The sequence below is a fragment of the Geotrypetes seraphini genome, chromosome 17 (genome assembly GCF_902459505.1).
Source record: "Geotrypetes seraphini chromosome 17, aGeoSer1.1, whole genome shotgun sequence".
NCBI lineage: Eukaryota > Metazoa > Chordata > Amphibia > Gymnophiona > Dermophiidae > Geotrypetes > Geotrypetes seraphini.
Genome location: NC_047100.1, coordinates 23,736,514 through 23,757,362, shown reverse-complemented (window position 1 = coordinate 23,757,362; position 20,849 = coordinate 23,736,514). Strand labels below are relative to the sequence as shown.

The following is a 20,849-nucleotide window of genomic DNA, read 5'->3' as shown; positions in this document are numbered from 1 at the left end:
AAATTTTTTTTTTTTTTTTTTCTTCTTAGCGATTTCTGGGCGAGAATCCAAAGCTTTACCCGGTACTGTGCTTGGGTTCCAACTGCCGAAATCTCTGTTAAGACTTACTCCAGCCCATCTACACCCTCCCAGCCATTGAAGCCCTCCCCTGCCCATCCTCCTCCAAACGGCCATGCACAGACACAGACCGTACAAGTCTGCCCAGTAACTGGCCTAGTTCAATCTTTAATATTATTTTCTGATTCTAAATCTTCTGTGTTCATCCCACGCTTCTTTGAACTCAGTCACAGTTTTACTCTCCACCACCTCTCTCGGGAGCGCATTCCAGGTATCCACCACCCTCTCCGTAAAGTAGAATTTCCTAACATTGCCCCTGAATCTACCACCCCTCAACCTCAAATTATGTCCTCTGGTTTTACCATTTTCCTTTCTCTGGAAAAGATTTTGTTCTACGTTAATACCCTTTAAGTATTTGAACGTCTGAATCATATCTCCCCTGTCTCTCCTTTCCTCTAGGGTATACATATTCAGGGCTTCCAGTCTCTCCTCATACGTCTTCTGGCGCAAGCCTCCTATCATTTTCGTCGCCCTCCTCTGGACCGCCTCAAGTCTTCTTACGTCTTTCGCCAGATACGGTCTCCAAAACTGAACACAATACTCCAAGTGGGGCCTCACCAATGACCTGTACAGGGGCATCAACACCTTCTTCCTTCTACTGACTACGCCTCTCTTTATACAGCCCAGAATCCTTCTGGCAGCAGCCACTGCCTTGTCACACTGTTTTTTCGCCTTTAGATCTTCGGACACTATCACCCCAAGGTCCCTCTCCCCGTCCGTGCATATCAGCTTCTCTCCTCCCAGCATATACGGTTCCTTCCTATTATTAATCCCAAATGCATTACTCTGCATTTCTTTGCATTGAATTTTAGTTGCCAGGCATTAGACCATTCCTCTAACTTTTGCAGATCCTTTTTCATATTTTCCACTCCCTCTTCGGTGTCTACTCTGTTACAAATCTTGGTATCATCTGCAAAAAGGCACACTTTTCCTTCTAACCCTTCAGCAATGTCACTTACATACATATTGAAGAAGCGGAGACTTAGAGGGGACATGAAAGAGACTTACAAGATCGTGAAGGGCATGGAGAAAGTGGAGAGGGACAGATTCTTCAAACGTTCGAAAACTACAAGAACGACAGGGCATTCGGAAAAATTAAAAAGGGACAGATTCAGAACCAATGCTAGGAAGTTCTTCTTCACCAAAAGGGTGGTGTACACCTGGAATGCGCTTCCAGAGGGTGTGATAGGACAGAGTACGGTTTTGGGGTTCAAGAAGAGATTCGATAATTTCCTGAAGGAAAAGGGGATAGAAGGTTACTATACAGGTCCTGGACCTGATGCTCCGCCAGGTGAGCGGACTGCTGGGCGTGATGGACCTCTAGTCTGACCCAGCAGAGGCATTGCTTATGTTCTTATGTTCAATTAGAGACTCATGAAATCATCAGACAGCAAAGGTAGGAAAAATGATTTTATTTTAAAATTTAGTGATCAAAATGTGTCCGTTTTGAGAATTTATATCTGCTCTTTATATTTTGCACTATGGCCTCCTTTTACTAAACCACAATAGCGGTTTTTAGCACAGGGAGCCTATGAGCGTTGGGAGCAGCACGGGGCATTCAGCGCACATCCCTGTGCTAAAAACCGTTATCGTGGTTTAGTAAAAGGGGAGGTGGTATATTTGTCTATTTTTGTATAGTTGTACTGAGGTGACATTGCATATTTTAAAACCTCTTTGAACCCCCACTCTCGAATATAAATGATAATTAACATTTTCTCTGCGTACAGTGTGCTTTGTGTTTTAAAAATTTTTTTATTGTTGGTAGATCATTTTAAAAGTAGCTCGCAAGCCAAAAAAGTGTGGGCACCCCTGCTCTATATGATTTAGAAAGGCTTACAGGAGGAAGAGGTTGCCAGAATGGCAGAGCCGCTTCATTTATGGAACCCAATGTTGTTGCACTGGTCATATACCCCAAAAGCAAGCCCTATTTCCAGTGTATATACGTGTATTTGAATTTTCATATTCATGTGTGCTATTTTTCCCTTGCTGTGCTATCCATACAGATTGCAGGGCAAAGTACGCAAGTAATTTTAATGTGCATACCTCTGTGACTGTCAGTTTCAAGGGGAGCAATACAGGTAGTCTCCATTAGAAAAGTAGGTGCAGTGTGTATAGACCAAAAGTCCCCATATACTTTGGAAACGTGAATTATACAAAACTGCTACAAAAGTTAAAATTCATCTTCAGTTTTTTCCAAATTTTGGATGTGTGTTCAGTTTGCACATAGAACTTTTATAGGCATGTAAATCTATTCTATTTTCAGATTTGTAGATTAATGTGCATATAATTACATTTTTAATATATTTATTTAGGTGCCCAGTCAAACTGAATGCACACTAATAAATGCAGAGCCCTATAAATTTGTCCCCTTTATGTCCTGTAGGAAAATCTGATAAAGGAAGTTCCTAAAAAAAAAAAAAGAAGCTAAACAGAGTTGTTCTGTAGCTTGGCAATTGAACTACATACAACCCAGAAACCTCCAGCTTCCAGTCTGGCAAAGGTGATATCCTGGAACATAAAATGAAAGCGCTTGCAGCAGTTGGTGAACCTTGAGTGCAGTTTCTGAGGAGATTTTATGATATCTTCTTAGCCCATCTCGAGAGGACTAGAAGAAAGAGAGCGAAAGAAGGGGATAGAGGATGGGAAGGAATTCAAAAGAATAAATATAAAATATTGAATCTAGCTTTCTTTTAGTAGTTGCTAGTGTTTCCTATGATTTCTACATCAAGACTAGTGACACGCACTTGGGTAGTGTTAGAAAATTTCCCTCCAAATATAGTTATTTTCAAACAGTAGCTTCACAAGGCAAACATGTGGGGCTGTAAGAAGCTTTTGATGTCTTTGCCCAGCTTAAGGGCATTTACATTTAGAAAACTGTTTTGGCATGATTACTCACAGAACGCTGTTGAAAGGACATGCCAGACCTGTAGATAATCCAGGAAACTTATGTCCCCATATGAATTGGCAGTTAAGCATAATATTTGTGACAATACGCAAGATTCTTTTGAAGTTTGTCAAGTCCTATGATGCTTCATAGTTCATAGATCTAATCTAATCTGGTTTGAATTTCTGAATTGCTCTTATCCAAAAACAGGTTCTAGGAGGCTGGAGCAGTGAGGGGAATCTTCTACCTCCTAAGCTTATCTACCTTATGTTAAAGATATGTTCTACAACTTCAATATTGTGAGGCTCATTTTCTAGTATAGCCTTGCATGATGGACTAAGAATGTCTTATCTTGGTTCTTTGTACGAAGGGCTTAGAACCAGCAATTCCCTCACTGCTGCGCTGTAAGCCTTTTGGTTATTTATTTTTCCTAAGAATGGAAAGCTCTCTGTCCAAATTCTTATCTTATCTTGGGCAGTGATCATGAATCAGGTAGCTGGTGGTTTATATACCTAAAGGGAATTATATAAAACTGACAGCATTTCACCATTTCCTTTTTTTGCCTGTGGTTGAGTTGGTTTATCCAAATATAGAAATAGGCACAAACTTAGGGCCCCTTTTACAAAGTCATGGTGGCGAGTTCTGGTGTGGCAAATGCAATGCAGCCCATAGGAATTGAAAGGAAGGAAATCCACCATCTACAACTATTGCAAAACACTGCTGTTAAATTAATCTATCATGCAAAAAAATTTGACAATGTCACGCCTCTCTCTGCAGAGCACATTGGCTACCTATCACTCATCACCTCACCTATAAAATACTCCTCCTCACCTTTGAAACAAAAAAACTCTAACCAACCGGCGTTCATAGATAAACTTTTGATCCCATACTCATCATCTAGGGCCCTCCAATCTAATAATAACATAGAAACATGATGGCAGAGAAATGCCAAAAGGACCATCCAGCCTATCCATTTGCACCATCCACTATCTCCTCTTCTCCCTAAGAGATCCCATGTGCCTGTCCCATGCTTTTGGAATTTAGACACAGACTTTGTCTCCACTACCTCTATTGGGAGACTATTCCATGCATCTACCACCCTTTCTGTAAAAACAGGTATTTCCTGAGATTACTCCTAGCTAAACCTGTCTCTCCTTTTTCCCCGTTCTCTACTTCTGTTAACAACATTCTCATCCTCCTTGTCTCATCGGCTCGCAACTTTGGGGTAATCTTTGACTTATTTCTGTCCTTCTCTTCACATATAACATAACATCATGTTTCTATACCACATAACCATAAATTTGATGAGGTTTACAAAAGATTAGCAAAACTATTGTTTCTTTCATAAGAACATAAGCAATGCCTCTGCTGGGTCAGACCTGAGGTCCATCATGCCCAGCAGTCCGCTCACGCGGCGGCCCAACAGGTCCAGGACCTGTGCAGTAATCCTCTATTTATACCCCTCTATCCCCTTTTCCAGCAGGAAATTGTCCAATCCTTTCTTAAACCCCTGTACTGTACTCTGCCCTATTACTCCCTCTGGAAGCGCATTCCAGGTGTCCACCACTCGTTGGGTAAAGAAGAACTTCCTAGCATTCGTTTTAAATCTGTCCCCTTTCAACTTTTCCAAGTGTCCTCTTGTTCTTTTATTTTTCGAAAGTTTGAAGAATCTGTCCTTCTCTACTCTCTCTATGCCCTTCATGATCTTATAAGTCTCTATCATATCCCCTCTAAGTCTCCTCTTCTCCAGGGAAAAGAGACCCAGTTTCTCCAATCTCTCAGAGTATGAGAGGTTTTCCATCCCTTTTATCAAGCGTGTCGCTCTCCTCTGAACCCTCTCGAGTAACGCCATATCCTTCCTAAGGTACGGAGACCAATATTGGACGCAGTATTCCAGATGCGGGCGTACCATCGCCCGATATAATGGCAGGATAACTTCTTTTGTCCTTGTTGTAATACCCTTCTTGATTATGCCTAGCATTCTATTTGCTTTCTTAGCGGCTGTTGCGCACTGTGCCGTCGGCTTCATTGTCATGTCCACCATTACCCCCAAGTCCCTTTCTTGGTTGCTCTCATTCAATAATATCCCTCCCATCGTATAGTTGTACCTCGGGTTTCTGTTTCCAACATGCAATACTTTACATTTCTCAACGTTGAACTTCATCTGCCATCTCGCCGCCCATTCCCCCAATTTGTTCAAGTCCCTTTGCAATTCTTCGCATTCCTCTTTAGTCCCAGCTCCACTAAATAGTTTTGTATCGTCCGCAAATTTTATTATCTCACACTTCGTGCCTGTTTCTAGATCATTTATGAATATATTAAATAGCAGCGGCCCGAGCACTGAGCCCTGCGGAACACCACTCGTGACCCCCATCCAGTCCGAGTAGTGGCCCTTCACCCCTACCCTCTGTTTCCTACCCGCCAACCAGTTTCTGATCCATCTATGTACGTCTCCGTCCACTCCATGGTTCTTCAGTTTCCGGAGTAGACGTTCGTGAGGCACCTTGTCAAAGGCTTTTTGGAAATCAAGGTATATGATGTCTATGGGGTCTCCTCTGTCCATCCGTTTGTTAATTCCTTCGAAGAAGTGCAATAAGTTCGTTAGGCACGATCTCCCCCTGCAGAAACCATGTTGGGTTGTTTTCAAAAGTTCGTTTCTTTCCAGATGTTCATCGATGTGTTCTTTAATCAGTGCTTCCGTCAGTTTCCCCGGAACCGAAGTCAAACTAATTCTAAAATCAGACCCTTCCTTTCTGAACACACTGCCAAGACTCTCATCCATAGCCTCATCACCTCTCACCTAGACTACTGCAACCACCTTCTCCCTGGATCTGTTCAGAACTCTGCTGCATGCCTTATATTCCGTCAATGTCGCTATGACAGGTTCATCCCCAACCTATCTATCTCACCAATTCGCATTCCCAGGCACAACTAATACATGCAGTGCCTACTTACTCCCTTTACATCCCTAAAGGGCTTTATCTACAAGAGATACCTCAATAGAACATTATTATTCCAAGCAGGCAAATGGAACAAATGTTTAACCAACTTCATCTCAAACGCACTTTCGTATCAAACATTTAGAAGTCAATCAAAATTTATCTCTTTCACAAATTTCTCTGACCCCACTTCAACCTTGATGTACTTCCAAAACACTTCCAGATAAACTTGACTAAACTTAGCATGCCAATGTAATTTCGAAAGTTCTCTGTAATGTTGATGTCTGTATAGAGTCTCTTCCCCTGTAAACCGCTTTGAACTGTTTGGGATATGGCGATATATAAAAATAAAGTTATTATTATTATACCTCTCCTCATGCCACTTCATTGGCTCCCAATCCGTTTCTGTATACGGTTCAAACTCCTCTTACAGACCTACAAGTTTCTCTTATCTGTATCCTTCTCCACAGCCAGCTTCAGACTCCGTCCCTTCTACCTTGTTGCACTGTGTGCCTGGAGCAAACTGTCTGACTTGATACTTCAAGCTCTGTCTCTGGCAGTGCTCGGATCCAGACTCAAAGCCCACTTCTTTGAAGATGCTTTCAATTCCAAACTCCAACCCACCTTCTATGCACCAATATCTATCTTATCATTCCCTCAGCAATTCCCCCACCTGAGCACAGTGTATTGATGCAACTTCCTGTCCGGTTTGTCCGTCTTGACTAGATTGTAAACTGTCTCTTCTGTTTTGATGTATAGCGCTGCCTAAGTCTAGTAGCGCTATAGAAATGATTAGTACTAGTAGTAAAGTTGGTGCTAGCAGCAGCAGAATTTGGGGACTTGAGAAAAGAGGAGGATGTCCCACAGACTGCAGTGGCAAAGATAGGAACCGAGCTGATCTTAATGTGGGTTCATGTAGAACATAGTGTGCCTCTTGATTCTGCTACTGGCCTCTTGTTTAGCATGAGAATTTTCACCTGAACAAACAGTGCCTCTGCTGCATGCCTGAGAATCTGCCAAAATTCCCCAGGGAGCTAGTGATTCAGTGGGTTTAGGAAGCTGGGGGTTGTTTAGATATTCTCTTCCTGTCCAAAGAATGACCCTGTTCAGCTTTGCTTTTAAGTGAAAGAGGTAGTGTTTTTTTGAATACAGAAAACATAATATTTAATAAGATTAAAGAGTGGCCGATAAAAATATAGCTATCCTCAAGATAAAAAGTGCAGCAGTGCACATGGCTGTGTAAAAGCAAAATTTGTTTAATTCAATATGTTCAACATGTGTATAAATGGTTAAACTTATGAATCTTTTAAGTAAAAATTCATATAAGTATGCTTATTTCCACATCAGCAGCTAAATAAAATGAACACATTAGAAACTGCTTATGAACAGTGTTGATATCCATAGAAGATGCCTTTTGGCAGCACTCTTTATTATTATGGTGAGATGGAAAGGTCTAGAGGATATATGGGTTGGGTATCAATGTAGAAGTGCTATACCAAATGCATAATAAGCTAGTATTATCCTCATTTGGGAAATAGGAGGACTTGTTCTATGATGGTTTTCACTAGAGGATGTTGGGTTATTCATTTGGAAGCCTGTGTCTTTTTGTTTCTTTTGAGAGGACCTTCATAATGCCAGGTGCTAAATAGTGTTGACACATTTTAAATGCCTCTGTTAGTACTGAACAGAGCTGGTGACCCCTCAACCTTAACCTCACCCCCCCATTATCTTCCAGATTCTTTAGGACCCTCAAGAGCTGATCATTAAATTTTAGAATCATGATCATTCCTTTAGTCCTGCTCCCCTCCTAGAAAAATTCTGTAAAATACAAAGTTGGACATTACAAAGAGCAAGGTTCAGTTCAGTATTTAAAATATTTTATATTTATTTATTAGGATTTACTGTATTTTTTGCTCCATAAAACACACTTTTTTCCCACTCAAAAGCGGGTGGAAATGTAGGTGTGTCTTATGGAGCTCTCCCGGTACTTTTTTTTTAAAAATTATTCCGGTGGTCCAGCACTGTAAAGCAGAAGAGGATGCCAGAACTTACCCCCCTCAAGACCAGGTCTGGAAGCCATCAGGAAACACAGGTGCTCGAGCCCCTTGGCTTACTGCTACGGTGATGTCCCTCGCTGGACAGCTGCCTCCTCTTGCGGCAGAGTGGCGCACAAGGCAGGCACGAGCTTTTTGCATTGCTGCCTGGTTCCATGCCGCTCCCTGAATGGCTGCCATCAATTCTCACGAGACTCACGAGAACTGATGGCAGCCATTCAGGGAGCGGCATGGAAAAATATTCAGATTACAATCAAAGTACAGCATAGTATGCTATATTACAATGTCAACACAATACATGGTAAAACAGAGTTATTACAGATGAGGGAATTATCCAAAAGCCATTTATCTGGGTAAATAGACTTTTTGACAATTTCCCACCTTCTCTGAGTTGATGGGTTTTTTTTGTTTTTGTTTTACTGCAGCTGTTCATTGCTGCTCTAGGCAACTGCCTAGGGTGCCTGATAGTTAAGCTAACACAGCTGCTAAATGTTTGTTAAAGCAGCATGAAAGGGGCAATCTATTTTTTATAGAACAGTGCTCATTGGCAGAATGTTACTAGTTTGTATTATTCAGAATTTAAGCACTCTGCATGCAAGATTTAAATATGTTGGCATATACTGTATTGGTATGAATATGAAAACATTGATTAGAGCCCATAAAAGACTAACAACCACTTTTCTATAGACTTTCCTCAAAAGTTCAGGACTTTGAACTACAGGTAAACAGACTACAAAACTTTGGCAATTATTCACATATGCGAATCTGAGGGAAGTAAATGTAATGGGAATCTGACATACGAGTCTCTTGTAGTGACTGTGAGAAAATCCTGCTTTGACATTGCTTGGCTTATTCAAACCTCTATAGGGAACTGGGGTATTGCCAGTGAGAGAGAAACAGGGTAAGTAGGAAAACATAATAATAGCCTTACTGGGACAGACCAGTGGTCCATCTAGCCCAGTATCCCATCTTCACGGTGGCCAATCCAGATCACAAGTACCTGGCCAAAACCCAAATAGTAGCAGCATTCCATGCTACCGATTCTGGGCAAGCAGTGGCTTCTTTCATGTCTGTCTTAACAGCAGACCATGAACTTTTCCTCCAGAAACTTGTCCAAACATTTTTTTTAAACCACTCTTACTATATCCTATGACAGTGCGTTCCAGAACTTAACTATTCTCCGAGTGAAAAAATATATCCTATTGGTTTTAAAAGTATCTCCCTGTAACTTCAAGTATCCCCTAGTCTTTGTAATTTTTGATGGAGTAAAAATTCGATCCACTTGTACCCATTTTACACCATTCAGAATTTTGTAGATTTCAGTCATATCTCCTCAGCTGTCTCTTTTCCAAGCTGAAGAGCCCTAACCTCTTTAGTCTTTCCTCATACAAGAGGAATTCAATTCCCTTTATCATCTTGTTCATTCTTTGAACCTTTTCTGGTTTTGCTATATCTCTATTGAGATAAGGCGACCAGAATTGAACACAATACTCAAAGTGAGGTTGCACCTTGGAGCGATACAGAGCCAGTATAACGTTCTTTTTTTTTTTTTTTAAATTCTTTATTCATTTTAAAACTGACAAACAAGTGATTAATATTAAAACATTACATTACTAATAAAATATAGAGCACTTGACATTCTTATACATATAATCCATTAAAGTAGAAATTATAACCCTTTCCCCCCACCCAACAATTCTTCAACAGAAATCCAATCATTAAATAAAAATATTAATCATCCAATTTTCCCCCTCCCCCCAATAAAATACATGTATCCATCAGAAAGGAAAACGATGTTCATCATTACAATAATTCTCTAATGGCCCCCAGATCTTTATAACGTTGTTATAATTACCTTTCTGTACAGCAATTGCTCTTTCCATTTTAAAAATGTGATAAAGTGAATTCCACCAAAAAGAATAATTAAGATTATAACGTTCTTAGTTTTGTTTACCAACCCTTTTCTAATAATTCCTAGCATTTTGTTTGCTTTATTGGCTGCTGCCGCACATTGGGTGGAAGGTTTCAGCGTATTATCTACAATGACACTCAGTTCTTTTTTTTAAGTGCTCGCTGCCCCAAATGTGGACCCTAGCATTTGGTAACTATGATTTGGGTTATTATTCCCAATGTGTATCAATTTGCATTTGTCCACATTAAATTTCATCTTCCATTTGAATGCCCGGTTTTCCAATCTCCTAAAGTCTGCCTGTAATTTTCAGTCTGCCTATGTTTTAACGACTTTGAACAGTTTAGTTTCATCTGCAAATTTAATCACCTCACCCGTCATTCCAATTTCCAGATCATTCATTTAAGTTAAATAGCATAGGTTCCGGAACAGATCCCTGTGGCACTCTGCTATTTACCCTCCTCCATTGAGAAAAATGGCCACTTAACTGTACCCTCTGTTTTCTTTCTGATAACCAATTCCTAATCCATAACCGAACATTGCTTCTAATACCATGACTTTTTTTTAAATTTTCTCAGGAGCCTCTCATGAGGAAATTTGTCAAAAGCTTTCTGAAAATTTGAATACACTGTATCATCCGCACACCTTTATCCACATGTTTATTCATACCTTCAAAGAAGTAAAGCAAATTGGTGAGGCAAGACTTCCCTTGGCTGAACTCCTGCTGACTCTGTCCTATTAAATCATGTTTGTCTATATGTTCCACAATTCGTCTTAGTATGTCTTCCAGGTTCACCGAGATTTCTAGTAGTTGTTCTGCATCATAAACCTTGAAAACCATTAATGATTCAGGTAGATCTCTTAAATCTTCTTTTGTAAAGACCAAAGGAAAGAATTCATTCAGTCTTTCCACTGTGGCCTTATCTTCATGAATGCCCCTTTTGCTCCTTGATCATCCAACGGTCCCATGAATTCCCTCACAGGTTTTCTGCTTTATATGTACCTAAACAAAAAAAAAATGTTACTATGAGAGAGGTAGAATTCCAGGGATCACTTAGTCATGATACCTTTTGATCCATACATACGTATGAGAGTTTTGATCTGCCTCTTTTTTCTGCATCCCCTAACTACAGTATATTGACTGTGCCCTTGCTTTTTAGCCATCTTATGTGGGCCTTGTGTGTCCTTCAGTAACTAACCATTGGTGTAGTTTGTTTGCTTACTCTGGTGAGGGCAAAGGACAAGGAAGTCATATTGGTAGTGAGAGGGATTATTTCAGCACTAGAAGCAGCAACATTTGGAGGGGCATCCCCCCCTGCCTACCTAAAACTATGCTTATATAACTAACACCCGTAGTTCTTTGTATGTAGGGTAATGGCTGCCTTTCTCTATTTTCTTCTACAACTGCCTCCAAGTTCATTATTTTAATCCATTAGCAATGGTTCAGAAGTACATTTCAGTAGTAAAGAATGTACCGTACCTCTTGTTCGTTGTTTTGCCAAGATACTTGTTTTGCTTGGAAATATTTTTTTATGAGAAGCAGGTAATTTAAGGGACTCTTGTGATTATTCCCTCAATGATTTTATTGTGTTCAGCTATACAATGAAGTTCTAGATGAAGGCTGAAAAAAGATTGAATCTGTTTGTTTTAGATTAAAAATCCAGCTGCATTGATCCCCTTATCAAATGGTGCCTGGTATCGCTGGAACGGGCCAACATCAGTGCATACTCAAGATGGTACCAAACCGCCCCCCCCTCCCCCCCTTTGCCTTTTAACATTATGATCCATCTTTTTCAATCAGAAATCATAGAGAGAGAAAAAATCATGCAAAAATATTTCTCAGTTCTTATAATAAAGTTCTCATTAGAAGGCTGCTGATTGTGTGCAAAAAGAAAATGAGACCAAGGACCTCTATAAAATAGGGTAAAGTGTATTTGCAAGAGGAGAATTTTCCATGGCCTGGGTGAAAGTTTGACTTGAGTTTTGGGCATGTAGGTGCTTGTCTGGCTAAATGATTTGTTTTAGATTCTTATGTGCTCTGAGGTAGGTTATTTTCTACAAAGTTCCTTGACTACTTATGAATAACAATAACAGACAAATTTATTGCAGCTAATCACCAAAGGAAACCTGATGTAGCCTCATTTCAGCAAACTGCTTGTATCAGGGGTAGATCATTTGGAGTTACATTAATAGTACTTGTAATGTACCAACTTCCAAATAAAGGTTCGAAGTGGATAATACAATATTCACAAGAAACAAGGATCATTTAAACAAAAGGCTAATAATTTTTTTAAAACAAGCTTTCATTTGCTTATGAAAGCACAGATAGAAGGAATAAGTCAAAGAAAATCAGGCAGAGAAGACTAAGGTGAGACAGCTTGATAAGGAACTGAGGTGGAAATACATTTTTTGCATTTAATCTTAGCAAAAGAGAACCCATAGAGAAAAAGGAAATAGTATAAAAGAAAACAAGGAAAATAGCCTACAATGTTTAAAAACGAGTCTTTTTCTTTACATTATCAAATAAAATCAGATCTTGGTCTAGTCATTGCACACCCAGTCAGTCATAATGGATATGCATATGAGAGGGATTTGTGGTTTAGCAGGCCTTTTTCAGTAGAAGCTCAAGGTGAGTTTCATTCATGTACAGTAGGTATTTCTGTATAATCAAAAGGCTTGCAATCTAAGGGGCTGATGCAGAAAATCATATGTTAGAGCCAGATATTAATTGTTGAACTCTCTGATGGTGTAAACCAGTGGCAAACAAATTGCTGCTGTTAGAAAACCATCACACATCGTAGCATAGACTAGCAGGGTTTTCTTATGAGTCAAAGCTGGGGCACGGTGGTCAGTTCAGTAGCCCACCAGAGATCTTGGGTTATTTGAGGTGATGTGCCACCCTTCACCTCAGATGACTCTTAGGGCACAGTACAGCAAAGTGTAAGGTGGGCTGTACACAACCTCAAACTTGCTGTTATATATTAACTATTGTACTCAGTTTGTTGGTCTTCTGTGCGTGTTCTCCACATTGTTACAATTCTGCTACTTAACCACAGTTTACAAATTGCGTGCACTGAGCTTCAAAGCAAGGCTATGTGTAGAGTTAGTTGTACAGAAAGGTCTTGCGCATCATGTGCATGCAGAATTGTGCTCTCAAGCTATGCCAACCCTCCACAAATCTTTCACGATTCTGTATCAGATTTGTACCTCAGGCAGAGGAGGGTTAAGCGACTTGCTCAAGATCACAAGGAGCTCTAGCTTTTCCGATTCTCTACCTGCTGCGCTAAGCAGTGCTTGTAAATCTCTCAGGTATGTGCATTTTGGATATACTGAAAACCAGACTGACCATGTTGCTGTGATGGGCAACAGCAAATCCTGTGTGCTAGTTTGGATTTGAGCATCAGACAGTAAGGGCTTTTATTCCTTGGCATACCTGATCAAGTTTGAAGGAAGACTGGTTGCAAAACATAGGTTTAGTCATACAACTGTAAATGCTTATGATTTATTTTAATAATTTGTTACTACATTGGCCTCTTCTGTTTTCTGTAGCAAGATATAAAATTTCCTAACATTGGTAATGGATGATGCACTCCTACTATACAGTATATGGGAATTGCACAAAATTAAAAGTTTACAGAGGAATCAGAATGGGACATGCTCTTATAATTTAAATTGAATATAAAATTGAAGAATGATAAAGACAATATGGCCTATCCAATCTGCCCATCCTTGCCATCTGTTCTCCCTTTCACTCTCTTACAGATCCTATGTACTTGTCCCAAGCTTTTACCCGAGGAAATCAGGAACAGGATATAGTAGACTCTCTGTTAACTGGAACTCAAGCAATAGTAACTCTCAAGCAACCAGAAACTACATTTATCCGGCATGTACCAATCCCCTTGGGTGCCGGTTAATAGAAACACAGAAACATGATGGTAGATAAAGACCAAATGGCCCATCTAGTCTGCCCATCCGCAGTAACCATTATCTCTTTCTCTCTCTGAGAGATCCCACATTTTTTGAATTCAGACACAGTCTCTGTCTCCACTAACTCTTCTGGGAGACTGTTCATGCATCTACCACCCTTTCTGTAAAAAAGTATTTCCTTAGATTACTCCGCAGCCTATCACCTCTTAATTTCATCCTATGCCTTCTCATTGCAGAGTTTCCTTTCAAATTAAAGAGACTTGACTCATGCGCATTTACATTACATAGGTATTTAAACATCTCTATCATATCTCCCCTCTCCTGCCTTTCCTCCAAAGTATACAGATTGAGATCTTTAAGTCTGTCCTCACATGCCTTATGGTGAAGACCACATACCATTTTAGTAGCCTTCCTCTGGACCAACTCCAACCTTTTTATATCTTTTTGAAGGTGCGACCTCCAGAATTGTACACAATATTCTAAATGAGGTCTCACCAAAATCTTATACAGGGGCATCAATACCCCCTTTTTCCTACTAGCTATACCTCTTCCTAAGCAACCTAGCATCCTTCTAGCTTTCGCTGTCACCTTTTCAACCTGTTTGGCCACCTTAAGATCATCACATACAATCATACCCAAGTCCTGCTCTTCTGTTTTGCACATAAGCTCTTCACTCCCTAATCTGTACCATTCCCTTAGGTTTTTGCAGCCCAAATGCATGACCTTGCATTTCTTAGCATTAAATTTTAGCTGCCAAATTTCAGACCATTCTTCAAGCTTCGCCAGATCTTTCTTCATGTTGTTCACACACCATCTGGTGTGTCTACTCTATTGCAGAATTTTGTATCATCCACAAAGAGGCAAATCTTACCCGACAACCTTTCAGCAATATCATTTATAAAAATGTTTAAAAGAATCAGAGGCCCAAGATCAGAACCTTGAGGCACAACACTGGTAACATCCCTTTCCTTAAAGCGATCTCCATTGATAACTATCCTCTGTCGCCTTCCACTCAACCCATCACTTTGGGAACCCATCCTGAGGGCACTCAGTTTATTTATCAGACTCTGTGTGGAACACTGTCAAAGGCTTTGTTAAAATCTAAATACATCACATCTATTACATTCCCTCTATCCAATTCTCTGGTCACCCAGTCAAAGAAATTGATCAGATTTGTCTGACAAGACCTACCTCTAGTGAATCCATGTTGCCTCTGGTCCTGTAATCCACAGGATTCCAGAGACTTGACCATTCTCTGTTTTAAAAGTGTTTCCATTAATTTGCTTACCACAGAAGTCAGACTTACCGGCCTGTAATTCCCTACTTCTTCCTTACTTCCACTTTTGTGGAAGTAAGAGAGTCTACTGTATCTAGAGATGAATTTTTTTTTTTTTTTTTTAAATGATGTACAGAATTCTGGTAATTATCTTAGTTTAGAAAAAGTTAGGATCTTCATTTGTTAAACAGATGTAGTACAGCTCAGAAGATGCTGTTGGCATAATATACTATCTGATCCGTTTAAAGATAATTTTAAAACAAATGCTGATCAGGCCAATGTGGTTCTGTTGTGCCTTATTTCAGGCACGGTGTTGTGGTTGTTCCAACGGATGATCCTTAAACCATAACTACACTTCTATGCACGTCTTGTCTTTAGTTCTTGCTCATTTTGGAGTATTGATCAGCTAACAATTTCCAATCATTTCAATTTTAAGGGATTTGTGCTTCATACCAGGTGTTTCCTAGTCTCCCTGTTTAAAAGTGCTTCATTATGTGTTATGGGTTTGACCCCTTTCTCTTTTGTCTCTTCTGGTGTCCTTTACATAGCCATTTTGCCTGGGCAATTGTATGGTAGCCTGAGGATGTGCCCTATGAATGAATGCACCTTGTGCATATAGTGGGAGCAAAACCCAGACTTGTATCAGACTGTTTGTTGAACCTGGGGTGTCTTGGCAACTTTCCAAAGGTCCTTTCAGGGAATCTCTCTGGTATCAGAAACTCATTTTGAATTAATTGCTCCATTGTTCAAAATAAAGACATAAGGAGATAGGTGGTAACTCTTTTGAAGAAAGTATATGGTTGCTAACTTCTGTTTTTGCTTTTATCTAGCCATCATAATAAGATCCACAGTGTGGAAGCTAGCCAGCTTCAGTCCTACATCACCTTGGAGACACTGGACCTGAGTTCCAATGAAATTACAGAAATCCGAAGCAATTCTTTTCCACATGGACTTCACCTAAAGGAGCTGTAGGTGTTTGTTTTGTGCATGGAATGCTTTAGTATGCATGTCAGTGGCTCATGTCTTCAAAGCTTTAAACTGCAGCTGTGTATATATGTATGTGTGTGTATATATATATATTTTTTTTTTTTGGGGGGGGGGGGTTTGTGTAGTTTATCCTTTTGTTTAGGTCAATTAGGTTTACAGCCATCACCTTTAATATTTCAGATGTAATTTCAGGAAGCAGTGCTACACTAATAGTTTAGTTTGGAAAGATGGATAATCTTTTTTTGTGTGTGTTTTCCTGTTGATGATTTTCTCTCTCATGAGCAGTTCCTCCAAAAGGGCTAGTTTTGTGTATACCATGACATTAATGAATCTCACTCTTAAGCCTTAGGGTATATGGAGTATGATTTTAGTCTCTCAAATTTACTGCTAACATGTGCCATAGTATTTTCATTCTGTCAAAGAAGTCCCAAGGGAGGAGTCCAAGGCACCTCAGCCAATCATGGCCTTAGGCCCCACCTCGTGCAACACATGATGCACCGGGGCGGGGCCTAAGGCCACACTCGTCGTCGTTGAAGGCCTGGAGCAGGAGGGACTGATTACCCCTCTTGATCCCAACTGTAAAGATACGGGAAGGGGGGTGGGCCCGGCAGGAACCGGGAGGGGGGCATCCTTTGGGTGGCAGGAGGCCGTTGGCAACCCTCCTGCCATTTGTTTTTGGGGGTGAGGGGAGTAGTAAATATGGCAGGAAGGAGTGGGAACCCTCCTACCATAATTTTAAGAGCCGTAGTCTAAGGGGAGGGGTGGGCCGGGCTGATAGCGGTTTTGCGATGGCAGGAGGGAGTTGGCATCCCTCCTGCCATATTTGTGGGACGGGGTGGGCAGCTCCTGCCTGATGGCAGTGGCAACAGCAGCGGCGGATTTTGGGTTAAAACCACGGGCTTGCTCTGCTAAAAAGCATTGCGAGCCCATGGTTTTAGAGGGCAGGAGAGTCGGCCAGGATAGAAGCGACTGGCCTTCAGCAGTCACTTCTTTTCTGATAGGCAAGCCCAATCGGTGTTACAAAAAATGGTTAGTGAATCGCTGCCCTCCAAAATTTGCATGCCATTTCCCTCATTTGCATGCACGGATTGGGATAGGATCGCTACACACGTTAGTGAATCGGGTCAGAGGGAAATTGGGTCATAAAGGGCTCGCATGATTGGTTTGCTTTGTGAATTTAGCCCATTGTGTATGAGAGAGCATCTTATCTGATAATCAGGTGCTAAAATGGGGAGTATTTTATAAAGTATGTGCTAAAATAGTATATACACCCATGACTTCCCATGGGTATACCCCCTTTGAAGTTACGCACAAGAACACCTGGGTGCCCAGTAATAGAATAGCGCCTAAGTGCACTTATGTACATACCTGCCATTTTACCCCTGTCGATGCTCAACTACCATGTTCTCTATATAGAATAACCCCCTTAATGTACAGAAGGCTAAGGAATGCTCCAGTTTACTTTACTACTTGTGACTCAGATTGGTCAGTGTGTGAGACCGGATGCTGAGCAATGGCTTTACTCTGACTCAGCATAGTGTACCAGATGTTCTTATGTAAATTAAACACAGAACACTAAATATATTTTCAAAGGCATTATAACATGCTGTCATTTGATTTCTTCCAAAGGCATTATAACATTCTTAGTCTTGTTAACCATCCCTGGGAATTATTAAAAAGGGATGGTTAACACGACTAAGAATGTTATAATGCCTTTATATCGCTCCATGGTACGACCTTACCTGGAGCATTGTGTTCAGTTCTGATCTCCGTATCTGAAGAAAGATACAGCGGGGGAAGGTGAAGCAGTTTTTCATGAGTAAACCTTTCCTTATTATACCGTCAAGACTTGTTAACTATACTGTATTTACCTAGTTTTGGTTTGTGCTGGTTTTGCTCACTTTGTTCCAAACAGAGAAAAAAAATGTACATATTTTCTGTTTCAAAACCCAGCGCAGCACTCGTTCTCACTCCAGTACATGCTGTCATTTGATTTCTTCTACCCCCCAACCAATGACTTAAAATCGCGTTCAGTTTGAACTTCTAATACATTTTGTTCTAGATTTTGAATCCAACTGGATATATTTTAGACTTGTTTGACAGAAAATTCAGTTAAACAAGCCCTACATGGTAATGTGACAGAATGAATTTAAAATGATTTTTTTTTTTTATTGCAGCTTTTGCATGGAATCTTGTCCACAAACTATTGTGTTGTATTAACTGCACTGTTTAGTTTATTTAAAATTAGTGATATTTTATAATACCTTCTATCCTTTTGAAAATGGTTCATCCTTTATCTGGGTAAAAGTGATATCTTGTTTCACAGCCTGCATTTATTTTTCCCCCACCATTTTCATGGAGGTCTTTCTAGGGTAGAATTATGCAGTGGCAGGCAACAATACAGGTATTTTATTTTTATTTATTTTAGCATTTATATGCCACTTATAGCCTAAGTCAGTGGTGTCACAGTCCCTCCTCGAGGGCTGCAATCCAATCAGGTTTTCAGGATTTCCCCAATGAATATACATGAGATCTATTAGCATACAATGAAAGCAGTGCATGCAAATAGATCTCATGCATATTCATTGGGGAAATCCTGAAAACCCGACTGGATTGCGGCCCTCGAGGAGGGACTTTGACACCCCTGACCTAAGTGGTTTACATTCAGGTACTCAAGCATTTTTCCCTATCTGTCCTGGTAGGCTCACACTCTATCTAATATACCTGGGGAATTAAGTGACTTGCCCAAGGAGCAGCATGGGATTTGAACCCATAACCTCAGGGTGCTGAGGCTGTAGTTCTAACCACTGCATCACACACTCCCCTTGGCTTTGTAGGAGCTTTTCCTTCATCAATTTTCAAAACAAAAGTTAGCATGTCATTTTCTGTAGACTAGAGGATCAATACAAAGTCTGGGGGGTGGGGGAACATGCACAGGCTTTTGCAAAGAATAGGTAGTACTGAAAATTGCTCTGAAAGTGTTACAAATTAAAATTATTTTGATTTAGATGACACCTTTTCAGTGGAAGTTCAAGGTGAGTTAAAATTTCAGGTACTGTAAGTATTTCCCTATCCCTAGTGGCTGAGACAGTAGAAGATTAAGTAACTTGACCAAGGTCATGAGGAGCTATGGTAGGTTTTGAATGGTTTTGAACTCTAGTTCTAATGCTGCTACTCCATGTTCTCCAGTCCACTCTGTGTATAGACATGTAGCACTGTTAAGCAGAATATAACTTTGTCTATGAAAGAGAAGCTTTGATTTGATTATTATGTCTTTGTTAAATTATGATTCTGATCGCCCATGACCATTTTACATTATATGATTTGTTATAGTCACCTTGGGCGCAACAGAATCAGCACCTTGGAGCCTGGTGCTTTTAACAACCTCTCTCAGTCCCTCCTCATCCTTCGTTTAAATAGAAATAAAATCTCCCAGCTTCCTGCAAAAGCATTCAGGCTGTCCAGGCTAATGCAACTGTGAGTAGAAATATGTATTTTAATGATCATTAACCAGACTTTATGTAAATGAATGTTTCCTTTGGGATGTGACAATCAAATAACAGCTTTTCCTTCCCTTAACTTTGTATGAGCTACATTTAATTTTCTTGATGCTAATGCTAATGGTGTCTTTTTTACCGTATATCTCCTACTGGATTCAAAATGGTTTACAAAAGATTTCAATCATTTACAAAGGGTGATTAAGAACAAAAATACAAAAAAAATGATAAATATTGCTAAATGTCATGGGGTTGAGTGAAGCCCATTGTTCAAAGAGGGAGGTTTTCAGTAATTTTCAGAGTATACAGTATTTGGGTATAGTTCTTCTTTTTATTTATGAAATTTTTATCACGTTCAGAAAAATGCATGAACAGTAATATGAAATAAGATCAAATATATTAAAGATGAAAAGGAAATATTAGACACATGTACTTTAGTCCAGAACTGGAGAGTCCAGATTGCATAAGACTAAAGGGGGGAAAAAAACATATCCCTTTTTATAAAGAGTTGCACAATGGTTTAGAACAGCTGGTTAAGGTCCTGTGGTTAAACATTAGAAACTACTGGACTTCTTTAGCAATTAAAAATTCCAGAAGCTGTTTCGGCTCCAGAAACAAATATGTATTAGACTCAAAAATTACAAAACAACGTGAAGGAAATTTCAAAATAAATGTCCCAGGTAGAGCAACAAAGCTACTTCTTCTAACTTGGGTCACTCGTAACAAGTCAGGAAAAATTATTATAACTGAGTCAAAAATAACATCTGGTTCATATGCCTGAAGTATTATTTCCTTATAATGAAATATATTTCTATTCAAAATATCTTAATATACAAGCACCCCAGTGTACTCACTTTAGATCCTCAGTAACACCACTCTGTGTTCAATTAGATTTCATTACACAAAGCTTTATGTGTTGAATCTTCACCGGATCTACTAATTCACCCATATAGATTGATAGATGTTTTAATAACTTATTTTATAAATTTTTTAACAGCTTATTTAAAATATGCTAGTACTTAGCTTTTTTTGTGGTCTCAACTAGGGACATTGTGCACCAACATGTTTCGTGGAGACGCTTTATCAAGGCAAAGTCGCTATTAGTACATCACTACCTCTCTTGAACACTTCTCTTAGTAAAGTCTGGGGGTAGGGGGAACATGCACGGGCTTTTGCACAGAGTAGGTAGTACTGAAAATTGCTCTGAAAGTGGTCTCTTTACTAAGCCCTGGTTTTTAAATGTTTACTCTTATAGCGTA

The 20,849-nt window shown here is 39.9% G+C and overlaps 1 protein-coding gene across 3 annotated transcripts in view; it reads left to right on the top strand.

The window, feature by feature from the left end:
• Positions 1 to 20,849, top strand: part of LRIG1 (leucine rich repeats and immunoglobulin like domains 1) — a 169,331-nt gene that overhangs the window by 72,595 nt on the left and 75,887 nt on the right. For all 3 annotated transcript variants that reach the window (XM_033926092.1, XM_033926091.1, XM_033926090.1), the window contains exons 4-5: positions 15,937 to 16,074; positions 19,427 to 19,570. In XM_033926092.1, the coding sequence (XP_033781983.1) occupies positions 15,937 to 16,074; positions 19,427 to 19,570 (282 nt within the window). The remainder of the gene's footprint in view (positions 1 to 15,936; positions 16,075 to 19,426; positions 19,571 to 20,849) is intronic.